We start from the raw sequence: 15,873 nt of genomic DNA on the forward strand, positions 1-15,873 counted from the left end.
TGAGAATTCAAAGAGCCGACAAACAATAGAACTCTAGCCGATCTGATAAATATGTGAAGTAGTGGCCAAGTAGTCACAAACAGTGACAAACAGTACACGAAATAGTGGTAATGTCTGATACTGTTAGACTGTCTTCTAACGTTCACACTCTGTCCACTTTTCAGGTTTCAGATTTCAGATTTCAGATTTCAGATTTCAGATTTTACACTCTACTAAACTTTTAGATTCATTAGGATTCAGATCTACTTAATCTAACAACTCTATTTACCAAAGGCAACCCCCTTTTCAATGTTCTTAGCCAATTGCTCTTTAGCAACAGCCAATAACTTTTCTTCATCAGCAGAAACCTTAGTTAAAATTTCATACTTAACTTCTTCAATACCATTCTTACCTAATTTAACTGGTAATGAAAAGAATTCTAATCCTCCAACTAATTTCTTAGCTTCAGCAGCTCCTTTAATACTGGCATCTAAATTCAAATAAGTATTTTCAACAACTTCTTCCTTTGAAGTAAATGATTTTAAAATAGATTCAGCTAATCTATAACCTGCATAAGCCATAGATAAAGTGGCGGATCCAGCACCATTCTTAGCTTGAACAACTTCATCACCTCCAAATTGAACTCTATGAATTAATTCCTTCTTTTGTTCTTCAGATAATTTATTGTAGAATGAAGCTGATGAACCAATTGAATATAATGGAACAATAGTTTCACCAGAGTGACCACCAACAACATTTACATTGAAATCAGATGGTTTAGAATCTCCAGGATGTAATTGAGCAATAAAAGTATTGGCTCTAACAATATCTAAAGTAGTAACACCAAATAATCTAGCTGGATCATAAACTCCCTTTTGTTTTAAAGTTTCAGCCACAATTGGAACAGTAGAATTAACTGGATTAGAAATAACCAATACAAAAGCTTTTGGACTACTTTCAGCAATTCCTTCAGCTAATGATTTAATAATTGAAGCATTAATATTAAATAAATCATCTCTAGTCATACCTGGCTTTCTTGGAACACCAGCTGGAATAACAACTAAATCAGCACCTTTTAAAGCACCTAATAAAGCAGTCTTATCTTCTTTTGAAGATGGTAAAAATGTTTTAGTTGAAGCATCACTATTTATATGAGATAAATCAGCTCCAACACCTGGAACATTAACAACATCAAATAATGATAATTCAGTAATATTAGAATTTAATTTTAATAATAATGATAATGGTTGACCAATACCACCAGCAGCACCTAAAACAGCAACTTTGACCATATTTTATATGAATAATTTAAAAATAAATGTAATTATTAACCAATTGATTAATTAATTAAAATTAATAAATTAGTGAATAATATATATAAGAAAAAAAACTGGGCTTTCTTATAATTTATAGTCCAGTTTAACTTTATGAAAATGCCCCCCTCTTCTTTAAAAATTCTCCCACAAGGGTACCCCATAATTTTTTGAGTTTATTATTGATCACGTGACCCAAAATTCATCAAACTCCGGTCCAGTGGAATCGTTATTAATTCAAATGCTTTTTCCTGGTCGTGCCGGGCAATAGTTTGTTCGTTCCAATGATTTCCGGGAGTGGGGTAGTAGCTTATAATGCTTTACTGTTATAGTGAGCTTATTATAATTTATAAGTGAATAGTGAACTACAATAAATAGTTAATAGTATAGAGTATATAGTGGATAATGAATAATGTATAATGTATAGTCAATAACCAATACTCGGTAATCAGCAGTTACCTACATGGTTCATAATCACGTTATCGTTAACTATTACTGTAAGGAGATTAAACCCCAGACGTACCGTACTGTACGATTGCCAGGCTAAGCACCGAGGCAGGATTTAAGAATGGCGAAAACCAATTACTTTATTGCCGATTCTGCAATTGGTAGTGTCTATACTATACTGTATAGGCTTAAGTGGGTCCACAATTTTTGATTTTTGTAGTTCTATTTTTTTCTTACCCCGGATCATATGCTGATTTGATTCTTAAATAAGTTCCCCGGAATTTTCAGCAACAGCTATTCCTGACTCTACCGTCCGAGGCAGTAGAATATCCGTAGGTTGAGAACGGGTGTAAAAATCCGATATTGGTGTCTACGGCTGAGTTAAAGACTGCAAAGAAGTTCCGAACTTGATGGGTAGGAGATTATTTGATTTGGCTATGCATGAGGCTTAATATATAAGTTGCGTGTCCCAGGACAAGTGTTAGAACTAGTAATATTGTTAATATAACAGTACTTAGTAGTTGTAGTACTTATTAATGGCAATGCTTATAATGTAGTCTAATAAAATACTAGTATTGTAGTGTTAATAGAGCAGATATTTTATGTTTAAAGATCTGCATTGGGAAACTAAGCAAAGGCGCAATTTGCATTGGATAATTTCTGTGAAAAGTCGTATTAAAGGTCTAAGTGGAGCTCAATTTTCGTATATTAGATTCAATTGGTAATAAGTAGATTTAAGAAAATGTGACTAACAAAAACAACAAAATTTAAACAGAAATCTTCAAATAAATTAAGATCAATCGGAAATGTATTAGAATTAGAATAATTTTGAATAAAGTTAAAATTAATATTACTTTAAATATTATAACTATTCCGGTATTTAAACTACAACGATTCGCCTAATGTCATTATTATTTTCTAATATTTTCTCTTCTAAGATTTAACCATTCATCTTAAACTGTTAACAATATAACGGTCCAAAGACTATATGAATGTAACCTTAGTCCCAAAACGAAAGGGAGTGTATATAACTACTCGGACCGGTAATTTGATTTTAAGCATCACGTGAAAGAAGATGCAAAATGTTCATGTTCAGTCAAATTACATAACTTATATAGTTGATAAACTTCAGGAAAAGTCACCAGGGTAATATGAAGAAGTTAAGTTAAGCCTTGTAACCACTATCAATTTTCTAATTATTGGATTAATTATACAGTTGGATTTAGAAGTACTCAACGCTCAAAAAAAATTGCAATTATAATTGTTGCAATTGTAATTGTTGCAACTTTATTGTTGCATTCTTTCTAATAACTATTGGTATACAACAATCTACGAATATATGTAAGTGTAGATGATTAGTATATTTATAGAGTAACGAAGAATATCTTTTCTATATTTTTTTTGGTTTTTTTATGGCTCATACTCTGTTTTCTTAAATTGGAAAATTTAAATTCTCATATGATGGCTTGGAAAGGCTTTGAAACAACTAATATTAGATGAACCAAAGACCATTTAACCTTGATGGTTACTGCTTATGCCAACGTAATGAAATATCAAAGTCTATAAAATGACAGTTATATGTCTGGATATTTGTATTTTTGCTTTTGTAGATATTCAGAGACAAGATGGTTTTGGAGAAAACTGTTGATGAAGTTGCCAACACAAAGGAGTGTTGTACTATTGAAGGAGAAGCAAATGAATGCTGCAACAGTGACTCATGCCCAAAGAGGGGATTTTCAACCTTTTTATGGGAGAGTAGATCCAAATTCATTTTCAAGCTTGATTGGTGGGTCCTTTCCTATATCTGTTTAACGGAATTTATTAAATATCTAGATGAGGCAAATATCAAAAACGCATATGTTTCTGGTATGGAAACTCATTTTCATATGAAAGATAATGAGTATAATCTTTTGACAACTTGGTGGACTATTGGATATATTGTTGGACATTTACCTACTACATTTTTAGTTACTAGACTGCGTATTCGTTATTGGCTTCCTGCTTTTCAATTTTTATGGGGATCTCTTGTCATGTCCATGGCTGGTGCTAAGAATATTAATACTTTGTATGCAATCAGATTCTTTATTGGTCTTTTACAAGCACCAGCATTTGCCGGTTCTATGCTTCTATTTGCTGATTGGTATACACCTTCTGAATTAGCTAAACGATCATTAATTTACGAAGCATCTTCTCCAGCTGCTAAAATGTTTTCTGGTTATATTCAAGCTGGGTTATATAAAGGTATGAATGGTAGAAATGGTTTGGAATCTTGGCAATGGCTTTTTATCTTTGATGGGGTTATCGGTTTGCCACTAGCAATTTATGGTTACTTTGCACTTCCAGATACTCCTTCCCAAACAAAAGCTTTCTGGATAACACCAGAAGAGAAACAGTTTGCAATTGAAAGAATGGAAAAGATTAACAGAAAACCATATACAGGGGAGTTGAATTTTGCTTTAGTTAAAAGAGTTGCCAAAAGTCCATATACCTATTTGTTTACTCTTATATATACTTGTCATTTCATTGCTGCAAGATTACCTGAATTTTTCAACTTGTATTTAAAGAGTACTGGAAGATATACAGTTTACCAATTAAATACAATTCCAACTATTGGAAATGCTATTGAATTCGTTACAAACTTATTAGTTGCTTGGCTCTCGGATTATTATGGTCATCGTTGGATATTTATATCATTCTGTTCTTTTATGGCGGTGGTTGGGTCTATTATTCTTGTGATTTGGCCGGCCCATAATATTCATGCTATGTATGCTGGTTGGCTTTTAATGTTTATTGAACATTCAGGTGCTCCAATTGTTGTAGTTTGGCTAAATGAACTTTTGGGCCATGATGGTGAGCGTAAAGTTTTGACTCTTGTCGTCGGTGAAATTATTGCATATGTGTTCAGGGCCTGGGTTCCATTATTGTTATATCCTTCAGGAAATGCTCCTTATTATGGTGTTGGATATCCAATTTCGTTGGCTCTTTTTGCTCTTGAAGGTTTTACTGCCTTTGCCATGTATATGTATTCCAAGTATGAAATCAAACGTAGGGCCCCAGAAGATTGTTATTGCGGACAAGTCCCGAGTGATGCAAGTGTTGGTCTGAAAGAATCTGATGTTCATGAGGCAGAAGAAGAGATATCTACAATTAGTGTATAGTTAGAATAAAAAACTAATGTGTTATTGCAAATATGTAAAACTATTCTGATGATTCCCTGCCCTGCAATGATCTAGTTCAGCTCTAAATAATATGAAATGGAGCTCATTTGGAGCCACATATTAGATATCGCTATCCCAAGTGAACAAAATATTTTGAGCAGTCTTCAATTACTAGTCTCTTCTAGACGTAGCTGGTGAATTCATGCTGTATCATCCTCTTACCCAGTGACTCTTTTTGTACTTTATATACCTTTTGTCAGCTTTTTACAGCCAAATCCAACAATGTACGTAAGAATTGAACTTATTTAAACTACATGGATGAATCAATTTATATAATAGTGTATATTCAAAAATGTTTCAAGATAAAACATGACTTTAAATACCTATAATACCCCCACACAAACTCTTAGAAATCAAAAACAACCTTTAGGGAACAAACGATCAGCCGCTATCGACATAATAAAGTCAAATGTTAAAGAACGGACAACTATTCCATGCTTTTAGTTAGTAATAACCTAAATATAATTGAAATGTTAATAATAACCTGAATTCAATTTAATCGATAACACTCCCACACTCAATAGGCATAGTCCCAGAACTAAGATCATTCGAAAACAATAATACTAAATCCCCATTAATTCCCCGTGAAGGACCTATCAAGTGAACGAACAATTGCGAAGTCTTACAAGGACTTCCGCTTAGTCGTTTTCTCTTCAATTTATCTTTAGAACCATTCTTTGCTCATCTTAAAGTTAGTAGCAATGTGGTAAAATTATATAATTTTAGCCATGATAAGATAACTTTGCGCCCGTTCTAACCAGCATTTTTGTTTGGTTTACAGTTTGAAGAACACCGAACTTTTCAACTTTTCACTTTTCGGAGAACTCAATCAGGAACCGATCTATCTCCACACTCATTGTCTAACTAACTGTAACACATTATAACAAGTATATTATGACTTACGAAGTAATTGACTCCTTCAAAGTGAAGCTGTTAGTCAACACACGACTCTTGTACAAATTGCCTCTTAATTATACTGAAAAGAGTAATGAAACCACCATTTCTGTAGTAGTTAATATTACTCAGAAGTATGATGAAACTCTTCATGGAGATAAGCAATTGATTCAAAATAAATTAATACTTCCAGAAACTCCTAAATTAATTAGTTATATTCAAGGAGGTCCGGGTTTCCCATGTGGAGTACCCTTAGATAATTCTGGTTATACAAAAGTTCTTATTGATAAGGGGTATCAAATTGTATTTCTTGATCAAAGAGGTACTGGATTAAGTACACCATTAGAAAGACAAACATTTAACCAATTAGTTCCTCGATTAGATGGTGAAAGTGAATCAGCATATACTCAAAGACAATTAGATTTTATCCTTAATTTTAGAGCCGATTCTATTGTGGAAGATTATGAAAGAGTTAGAATTAGTTTACTTGGAGATGAAGGTAAATGGTCACTTATTGGACAATCTTATGGTGGATTTACTAGTTTCACTTATGTATCGAAATATCCTCAATCTTTAAAGGAAATATTAATTACTGGTGGAGTTCCTCCCATCAATTATGGTCCAGATGATGTATATGCTGCTACTTATGAAAGAACCAAAGAAAGAAATATTCATTATTTCAATAAATATCCTGCTGATAAAGCAAGAATACAAAATATCTTGAAATATTTAAATGAAAATACTGTTAAATTACCTAATGGAGGTACTCTCTCAGTTGAAAGATTTCAACAACTTGGATTATCATTTGGAGGTACTGGAGGTACTGATAATATTCATCAATTAGTTGTTAAATTTGATTATGATTTGAAATTATTTGGATTCCCAACTTATCAAATACTTACTGCTGTGGAAAGGGAATATAGTTTTGATACCAATATTATCTATGCTTTATTCCAAGAAGCTATCTATTGTGATGGTAATAACTTGAAAGTTAAGACCAGTGATTGGAGTGCCGATAGATTGAGGTACTTACCAAACAATAGTTCATTTGTATACAGTGAAAAGAATGAAGTTACATATTTCACTGGAGAAATGGTATATAAATCAATGTTTGAAGATTATGTAGAACTTGAACCATTTAAGTCATTGGCATATGCTTTACATACCAATGAAAAATGGTCTAAATTATATGATACTCAAATTCTTTATGAAACTAAAGTACCTATTGTTGCTGCTACTTATGTCTATGATCAATATGTTGATTTCGATGTTACAAGGAAAGTTAAACAGGAAGTTTTCAAAGGTAATGGCAATCTTAAACAATTCATTACTAGTGAATTCTTCCATAATGGGGTTAGAGCTGGGGCTGATAAAGTTATTGGATCATTGTTTGATTTATTAGATTGCGAAATAGATTAAATATACTAACTTCTATTGATTTTGATGACGTAGAACCAATTGGGAATATCTTACATTCTACAGATGTGGCATCGGGTTTCAAATCAAGCCAATTTCTACTCCATCTACATATCAATTAGCTTTGCTTTCAAGCTCACTATGTTAAAGTGTGCCATTCAATTCCGGTCAAAGTACGAACAAAAAGCAACACTGTATACTAAACATTCTTATCCGGTAGTATGAAGATTTCCGGTCCGAGGTATCATTAAAATTATAACATTATAACAGTATATATAGAAACAATAACAGTAACAATAACAAAGATTCGCTTAACTATTGAAATATAAAATCAAAATGAGCTAATATTATATTGCTGGACGTTTAAGTCCCGTACGCATCACCTGTATTTACAGTGAGGTGTTTCATGTTTATTTATTTTGAATTCTCATTTCCCACGTAACAAAATGACAACACACCCACAAACTGTATAGGCGAATATATACGTCATGAAAGACGCCTTAAAATTTAGAGTGTGTTAGTAGTACAGTACAGTAACTGTATTAGCGCAAAGTCTCTGGTGCTCGCAATAATTTATAATTTATTCCGGTTACGCAGCGAAACTGAAGTTTCACGCAGTGATGACTAGCGAGGGGCAGCGAAAGTAGGCAAAATTACCAGTAGTAAATACCACCACTATACCACCACTGTAACACCATTAGTAATACTATACTATCATAATTATTATTGTAATATTGTAAGACTGTATTATTGTATTGCTCTATAATTCTATTATTAGTACCGTAATAGATTCCACACATTAGTGAACATTATCCAGTATCTGTAGTGTGATATTTACTTACCACTCATTTCTATTAGCAATTACCGACATTCAGACGACCTCTCACAAAGGTGAATTTCTCCGCAAGTGACTGAAAAAAGAAAAGTGTCTAATTACTCCGTACCATCGGAGCGTAATTTAAACATTCACAAATAGGCGAAGACCAAACTATATATTACTATATATTAATAGTAGATAAATTCCTAAAACAGTTTACTAATCTAGTGATATATTTAGTGATGGCAAATATGAATAATCCCTTCAGACGTCATAGAAAGTCCAGCGCATCTGATAATGATCCCTTTGATATTCCTGAGAATTATTATGGGGAATTAACTGATCCTGCTAAAGCCGATAAGAATTCAAGACTTGGAAGAGTTCGAACATTTTCAGTATTTGAATTTAAACCTAGAAATAATTTTCTTGATGAGTTAGCTAGTTTCCATCCAGAGACCATTAAGGAATCTCCTTCCGGTTCTTCATCAGGTGAGCAGTCTCAATCTCCAACGCCTGTTCCTATGCAAGTATCCTGGTCAATTACCAGTAATGATTCAGAGCAAACAGAGCATCCACAGCAATCACCACGAACACAAACACAACCTCAACCTCAACCACAAACACAAGATCAAGAAGAAGGTAATACTGTTTTACCTAGAAGACAGTCGATAGTCCCATTATATGCCGCATCCGATAGTCAAATCGGTCTGGAAGAATCTATTAGTTTATCTAATTCAAAGCCTTCGGCTGGTCATAAATTTCATTATAGACGTGCTTCAGTTGATGATAGCTTTTCAAGACCCAAGAAATTTTATATTCCTGATATTAAACAAACTTTAAAGGAATTATTAGATAATGAAGATACAGATCATAATTGTCAAATTACTATTGAAGATACTGGACCTAAAGTATTAAGATTAGGTACTGCTAATTCCGGTGGATTTAATCAAGCAGCAATTAGAGGAACTTATATGTTAAGTAATCTTTTACAAGAATTAACTATTGCTCAATCATTTGGAAGAGATCAAATGATCTTAGATGAAGAAAGATTAAATGAAAATCCGGTTGCAAGAATGAAAAGACTTATTTCAACTCAATTTTGGAAATCTTTAACTAGATGTTTAACTAAAGATAATGCCTATGAAATGTCAAAGGATACAAAAATGAGAGATGAATTTATTGATGAACATGGAGAAATTCAACTGGTTGAAAGTCATAGAATTTATATTCCTTATAATAGAGCCGATCAATTTGAATATTATTCATCATTTAAAAAGGAAAATCCAACTATAAATTTAGATGTTGCTTATTTACCAAAAAAGATTGATGCAGAATTTATTAAATCAATTAATAAGAAACCAGGATTATTGGCTCTTGCAACTTCAACTGATCCAATTACTGGTGAAGTTATTAATCAACCTTATATTGTACCTGGAGGAAGATTTAATGAATTATATGGTTGGGATTCTTATATGGAAACCATTGGATTATTAACTGATGTTGAACCAGGAAAGAATTTAAATCATTTAGCATTGGCTAGAGGTATGACAGAGAATTTTATTTATGAGATTTATCATTATGGGAAAATCCTTAATGCGAATAGATCTTATTATCTTGGTAGATCTCAACCACCTTTTTTAACTGATATGGCATTAAGAGTATTTAATAAAACCAATGAAGTATTCCCTGATAAATATGATGATACTTTAGATTTTTTAAAACGGGCAACTATTGCTGCCATTAAAGAATATAAAACTGTTTGGTGTTGTGAACCTCGGTTAGATCCAGAAACTGGATTATCATGTTATCACCCTGATGGAATTGGGATTCCACCAGAAACTGAACCATCACATTTTAATTCAGTATTAAAACCTTATGTTGAAAAGTATGGTTTACCTCAAGATGAATTCATTGAATTATATAATCTGGGAGAAATTAAAGAACCTGATTTGGATGAATATTTCCTTCATGATCGTGCCGTTCGTGAATCGGGTCATGATACTTCTTATAGATTAGAAGGGAAATGTGCTCATCTTGCTACTGTTGATTTGAATTCACTTTTATATAAATATGAAAATGATATTGCCTTTATTCTTGCCACTTTCTTCTCCAACAAATTACAAATTGACGAAGATGATTTTGAAGTTAGTCAAAATTGGCTTGAAAAAGCCACTATTAGAAGATTGAATGTGGATAAATATCTTTGGAATGGTGATGATTCGATGTATTATGATTATAATGTTAAGACAAAACAACAAAGTAAATATGAATCCGCCACAACTTTTTGGCCATTATGGTCTAAATTATCAACTCAGCAACAGGCAGATAAAATGGTTCAAAATACTTTACCAAAACTTGAAGAATTTGGAGGTTTAGCCGCAGGAACAGAATCATCTCGAGGAGAAATTAATTTGAATAGACCTTCAAGACAATGGGATTATCCTTATGGTTGGGCTCCTCAACAAATTCTTGCCTGGATTGGATTAACCAATTATGATTATCATGGAATTGCAAGAAGATTAGCCTATAGATGGCTTTATATGATGACTCGAGCCTTTGTTGATTATAATGGAGTTGTGGTAGAAAAATATAATGTTACTAAAGGTGCAGTGGCTCATCGAGTCGATGCCGAATATGGAAATCAAGGGTTAGATTTTAAAGGAGTAGCCACAGAGGGGTTTGGTTGGGTTAATTCTAGTTACTTATTGGGACTTACATATATGAATTTACAGTCCATTCGAGCTCTTGGCACATTAACTCCTCCAGATGTGTTCTTACGTAATACGAACCCCGTGCAAAGAGCTCAATTCGAGTAGATATACTTAAATAGATCAATGATAAATGATATATAAATGATATAAATATACTATAAACGATAATGATAAGCTAGTTATATGTATCTATATATATATATATATATATATATATATATATATGTATGTGTATGTGTACTGTATAACGACAAGTATAGGTTGTGTAGTAGAATACACTTGTACAATGAGATCAAACGCATCTACAGGAACAATAGGAAGTGGTAGTATAAAGGTAGAGGAATTATAACTCTATAACTATATAGTAATTTAGATTTCTTATAATGTTCTCAGAATCTTAGTAATAAGCTTACTAATACCATACAATAACCATTAATTACAAAAGGTAAGGGGCAGCTAAGCTGATATCGGTTACATATTTGCAACCTAGTCGTGTGCACGACATATATATATTTACGCATACGAAACTGCCTATTTGGGACAAGATGAAAAAATATCACCGAGTGAAAAATTACCGAGCCATAATTGGTAGCAAGCTTACTAGAACACTATAAGACACTAACTACGGACGAAAACCAGAGCTTTCACCTGCTGTGAGCTGATATTCATTCATTTATACAGTTCCATCGTGTTCTAATTGGTAGTTTGCCTTTTTCACCGAAGTTTTTCCGTAACTATTGCATTTTTCCATCACTATGTTAGCCATTAGAAGGCAATTGGTAAGTAGCCAATCTAAAGGGATACTTACCAGATCTAGATATATTTCTCGGTACAATTCTTCAGTAGCGACCGGCAATGTTGGTTCTACTGTCAATACGTTCAAAACTGCCGTAGAAACAGCCGAAAAGCTCGTCCAACCTCCGTCATCTAAGATCTTTAATGATCCATTTTCCATAGTTAGTCATGAAATGTCTAACTTAGCCAAGTCAATTGCTAGTTTAATTGGATCAGGACATCCTACTTTAAATCGAGTTAGTTCATACTATTTTGAAGCAGAAGGTAAAAATGTTAGACCATTAATTGTATTATTATTATCTAAAGCATTATCCAATATTCCATTAGATCAAAGAAATAGAATTAAAATCGATACTTATGATGTTACTGATCAACCTCATTATCAAGGTACCCCTACTGCTACTTCAGTAGCTGGTAAATCTGTTGATGATTCTATATCTCCGTTGGCTATTTTACATGGTATTAATCCTCGAGTTATCTTAGATCCATTATCTAAACCAATGGATAAATTACCCTCGTTTGATGCTGTTAATGGAATTTTACCTAAACAACGTCGATTGGCTGAAATTGTAGAAATGATTCATACTGCTTCATTATTACATGATGATGTCATTGATTTAAGTGATTCAAGAAGAGGTAGACCCAGTGGGAATATTGCATTTACTAATAAAATGGCAGTTTTAGCAGGGGATTTCCTTTTAGGTAGAGCTTCTGTAGCCATTGCTAGATTAAGAAATCCAGAAGTAATTGAATTATTATCAACTACCATTGCTAATTTAGTAGAAGGAGAATTCATGCAATTAAAGAATACAGTTATGAAGAATGAAGATACAAACATTATAGATAATGATGGAGAATCCAAATCCATACCGACTCCTACTGGTAAAGTTCCTACTGAACAACATGAATATTCAATTACACCACCTCAACAAGTTGATCATATTACTAATGTTGATGCAGCATTTGAATACTATTTGCATAAGACTTACTTAAAGACTGCATCACTTATGTCAAAATCATCTCGAGCAGCTGCTGTATTAAGTGGATCTCAAGATGATATAATTGAGAAATGTTATGAGTTTGGTCGTAATTTAGGATTATGTTTCCAAATAGTCGATGATCTCTTGGATTATACATCGAGTGATGCTACATTTGGTAAACCTAGTCAAGCCGATTTAAAATTAGGATTGGCTACTGCACCAATATTATTTGCTTGGAAAGAAGATCCAACACTTGGAGAGCTTATTGGTCGTAAATTCAATCAACCAGGAGATGTCGAAATTGCTCGTAATGCCGTGCAAAAGTATAAAGGATTAGAGAAGACTAAAGAAATGGCTGAACAGTACTGTTATAAAGCTTTAGATAATTTACGAGTATTACCGGAATCAGATGCTCGTAGTGCACTTGAATTCCTCACTAATTCCATTTTAACTAGAACTAAATAAGTAAATTCCAAAAAGTTTAACTATAGATTTAGATTTTGTATATAGAATATTTATTATTACAGTAATTTTATACCACGGACCGGAATTATAATTGCAATATGGCTCGGTAAAATGCTTATATTTGTATGTTGAATGCGTAACTGATTCTTTATTTGCCAGGATGGACAATGTCATACAAATTTCTATTAAATTCATCAATAACTTTGTAATAGCGCATAACTAGAACTTTACGAACACCAGTGGTAAAATACAAGTTATCTTCTAAGTCTAATAAAATCTTGTTAGGGTCATAATCATTTTGAACTTTATTTAAAAGAAGGTACAATTGGAAAATTAAAGAAAATTCTTCATTTTCCTTAATTTCCAAAATTGAGCCATATAATGGTCTCATCAAAGTACAGCTGTCGTGACCCCTAAATTCCCCTATTGAATGAAAGTCAATAAATAGAGTCGTTCTATAATCGCTTAGAAAGAAGCAGTTTGTCTCACGACATGCAGCTTCTCTAAGACCTTGCATATATATCTCTTCAAATATGCTCCAACTCCCGCTGAATCTTGTTTCATAGAAGTCTCTCAAATACTTTTCAAGTCCGTGCAGTATTATTACAACAGGAATATTACCTTGCTCAAGATGGATTCCTAATTCCGAAAATGTAGTTAAAGTTTTGTCATCTATATTCTTAGATCTTAAATAGGCCACTAAAACGCCATAATCGGGTGAAAAATACTTACATGGAATAGTGAATATGTTTGCTTGAACAGCATCTTCTACTTGGTATTCGTCGTACTCAGATAATTGATATTTGAATCTACCATATATGTATGCCTTCTTAATTTCTTCTAATTTGAGTTTGAGATCACTGAATTCATCTACTGTAAAATCCTTTAATTCTGATTCGGGATAAAATAAGCCCATACATGATTTTATTCCTTGATACCTAGTTTCATTAGGCATATATCGCGAGTAAGTAACTTTAGGTTGCTCCCGTCTAGATCCATCTGATCGGGTATAGAGAAGCTTTTCGAAGAATGTTTTATGAGAAATTGAAGTAAGAATTTGCATCATATCAGAGTCAATGTCACTGATGAAAGGTTGTTTAGATTCTGAATCATTATCAATATCATAATCAATTTCACTATCATAATCAATTTCACTATCATGTACATTATTTTCTTTATATGACTGGTACAAACCTGGTATTATGGGAAGTCTAAAACTCATCTGTATTGAAAAACACCAATAAGCAAACAAGTCAATTAATAGAATGTTACGTAAAGTTTTGCTGATTTTATCAATTATTTCTATAAGTTCTTCTGTAGTCTCGAATTCCAACTTGCTGAGTAAGTGAAAGTTGTAAATACGGAGAATTAGTGTTAGTAACTGAGAGTTCAGAAAGTTTGTGGTCCCTAACTTGAACGTTTTCAAAAACTGTTCTTCTTCTTCTATATTTTCATTCTTTAAATATTCTTCCAACTCATCCTTTCGGACATTGTATTGGTCCTTTCCCTTTAAATGAATCTGAATTGGTTCGACCTCTCCATTGGATGAGGATAACGCAGCTATAGCATCATCAAAGTTAATGATTTCTTCAAGCTTCATTATGGATTGCAATGGGTATTCACTGAGGTTAAATTAATGAATGTGGTAAATTAATGAATGTGGTAAATTAATGAATGTGAAGCCTTTATAATGTGAGAATTAAGCGTAGTAGACCTTTTTGCAGCTGTTTTTGATATGCGGTCGTGTAGAGCACAGAGCGGTGTTTAGAGGCATTTCTCTATAGATAGTGTAAATTATTCATAAATAAATGCCTAGATAGCAGTAAATAAATCAGGAAATCTTTGTATTTCAATCTTACCAACCATTTTTAAGGTGATATGAATAACTATGGAATAATATATATTAATGTTGTATAATGACATAAGCATATTTGTAGAGTGTAGTCGCAGCCTTCCCGATTGGGCAGTCAACACGCCACTGCTCAGAAAATCCCAAAGATCGAAAAAAAATTTGATCTCGAAGTTTAGTTTAACTAGTGATTACCAGTCTATACTTAAAGCAGTAATAATGTCGTCAGAAGATAGTAAACCAAAAGTCGAAGAGGCCACCACTACCAGCACTCCTGCTGTTCCAACATCCAATGTTTTCTCGATGTTTGGAGCTAAGAAGGAAAAGAAGGAAGAACCAGAAGCTGTAGCCGAAGGTGAAGGTGAAACTAAACAAGAAAAGAAGGAAGGTAAAGAAGATGAAGATGACAAGGCCGAAGAAGAAGAAGCCGATGTGCATTTTGAACCATTGGTTACTTTAGAAAAAGTTGATGTCAAAACCAATGAAGAAGACGAAGAAGTATTATATAAAGTTCGGGCTAAATTATTTAGATTTCATGGAGATAGTAAAGAATGGAAGGAAAGAGGTACAGGAGATGTTAAATTTTTACAACATAAGCAAACTAAAAAGGTTAGAATCTTAATGAGAAGAGATAAGACATTAAAGATTTGTGCCAATCATTTAATTTCTGGAGATTATGAATTAAAGCCTAATATTGGATCTGATAGATCTTGGGTATATAGTGTTGCGGCTGATATTTCTGAAGGTGAACCTGAAGCACAAACTTTAGCCATTAGATTTGGTAATAAAGAAAATGCTGATAAGTTTAAAGAGCACTTTGATACTGCTAGAGATGCTGCTAAAAAGGCATAAGCGAATTTAGTTTAATATATTGAATATATGAATAGTATTAGTTAAATGGTAGCGACAGAAGACACGATACGACGTAGAGATGATGATATGCGACATGGCATACGACATGACAAGCGATATGACATACGACACGACGT

General features: G+C 33.0%; 7 protein-coding genes across 7 annotated transcripts; 5 read left to right on the forward strand and 2 right to left on the reverse strand. All coding sequences in view use genetic code 12, as the record gives it.

Moving 5' to 3' along the window:
* Window positions 1-98: 98 nt before the first annotated feature.
* MDH1 (malate dehydrogenase) lies at window positions 99-1,405 on the reverse strand. Its single transcript, XM_064884960.1, has one exon. It carries the CDS (start codon window positions 1,269-1,271, stop codon window positions 261-263), a length of 1,011 nt encoding a protein of 336 aa, XP_064736219.1. The 5' UTR covers window positions 1,272-1,405; the 3' UTR covers window positions 99-260.
* Window positions 1,406-3,214: 1,809 nt separating this feature from the next.
* Window positions 3,215-4,917, forward strand: RJT21DRAFT_122704 (putative pantothenate transporter). The gene has a single exon (XM_064882480.1). The coding sequence runs from the start codon at window positions 3,365-3,367 to the stop codon at window positions 4,895-4,897; it is 1,533 nt and encodes a 510-aa protein (XP_064736220.1). The 5' UTR covers window positions 3,215-3,364; the 3' UTR covers window positions 4,898-4,917.
* A 934-nt stretch (window positions 4,918-5,851) lies between these two features.
* RJT21DRAFT_115953 (uncharacterized protein) lies at window positions 5,852-7,270 on the forward strand (the record flags this gene model as incomplete). The annotated part of the gene is made up of 1 exon (XM_064880380.1): window positions 5,852-7,270. The coding sequence occupies one exon, from the start codon at window positions 5,852-5,854 to the stop codon at window positions 7,268-7,270; it is 1,419 nt and encodes a 472-aa protein (XP_064736221.1).
* A 1,065-nt stretch (window positions 7,271-8,335) lies between these two features.
* NTH1 (alpha,alpha-trehalase NTH1) lies at window positions 8,336-10,900 on the forward strand (the record flags this gene model as incomplete). The annotated part of the gene is made up of 2 exons (XM_064885586.1): window positions 8,336-8,630; window positions 8,712-10,900. The coding sequence occupies 2 exons, from the start codon at window positions 8,336-8,338 to the stop codon at window positions 10,898-10,900; spliced, it is 2,484 nt and encodes an 827-aa protein (XP_064736222.1).
* A 488-nt stretch (window positions 10,901-11,388) lies between these two features.
* Window positions 11,389-13,277, forward strand: RJT21DRAFT_122707 (trans-hexaprenyltranstransferase). The gene has a single exon (XM_064882481.1). The coding sequence runs from the start codon at window positions 11,551-11,553 to the stop codon at window positions 13,033-13,035; it is 1,485 nt and encodes a 494-aa protein (XP_064736223.1). The 5' UTR covers window positions 11,389-11,550; the 3' UTR covers window positions 13,036-13,277.
* On the reverse strand, window positions 13,184-14,662 carry RJT21DRAFT_133458 (uncharacterized protein; the record flags this gene model as incomplete). The annotated part of the gene is made up of 1 exon (XM_064883199.1): window positions 13,184-14,662. The coding sequence occupies exon 1, from the start codon at window positions 14,633-14,635 to the stop codon at window positions 13,184-13,186; it is 1,452 nt and encodes a 483-aa protein (XP_064736224.1). The 5' UTR covers window positions 14,636-14,662.
* A 419-nt stretch (window positions 14,663-15,081) lies between these two features.
* Window positions 15,082-15,782, forward strand: YRB1 (Ran GTPase-binding protein). Its single transcript, XM_064882482.1, has one exon. The coding sequence runs from the start codon at window positions 15,104-15,106 to the stop codon at window positions 15,734-15,736; it is 633 nt and encodes a 210-aa protein (XP_064736225.1). The 5' UTR covers window positions 15,082-15,103; the 3' UTR covers window positions 15,737-15,782.
* Window positions 15,783-15,873: the final 91 nt, after the last annotated feature.

Source organism: Scheffersomyces amazonensis (genome assembly GCF_036850825.1).
Source record: "Scheffersomyces amazonensis strain UFMG-HMD-26.3 chromosome Unknown RJT21scaffold_7, whole genome shotgun sequence".
NCBI lineage: Eukaryota > Fungi > Ascomycota > Pichiomycetes > Serinales > Debaryomycetaceae > Scheffersomyces > Scheffersomyces amazonensis.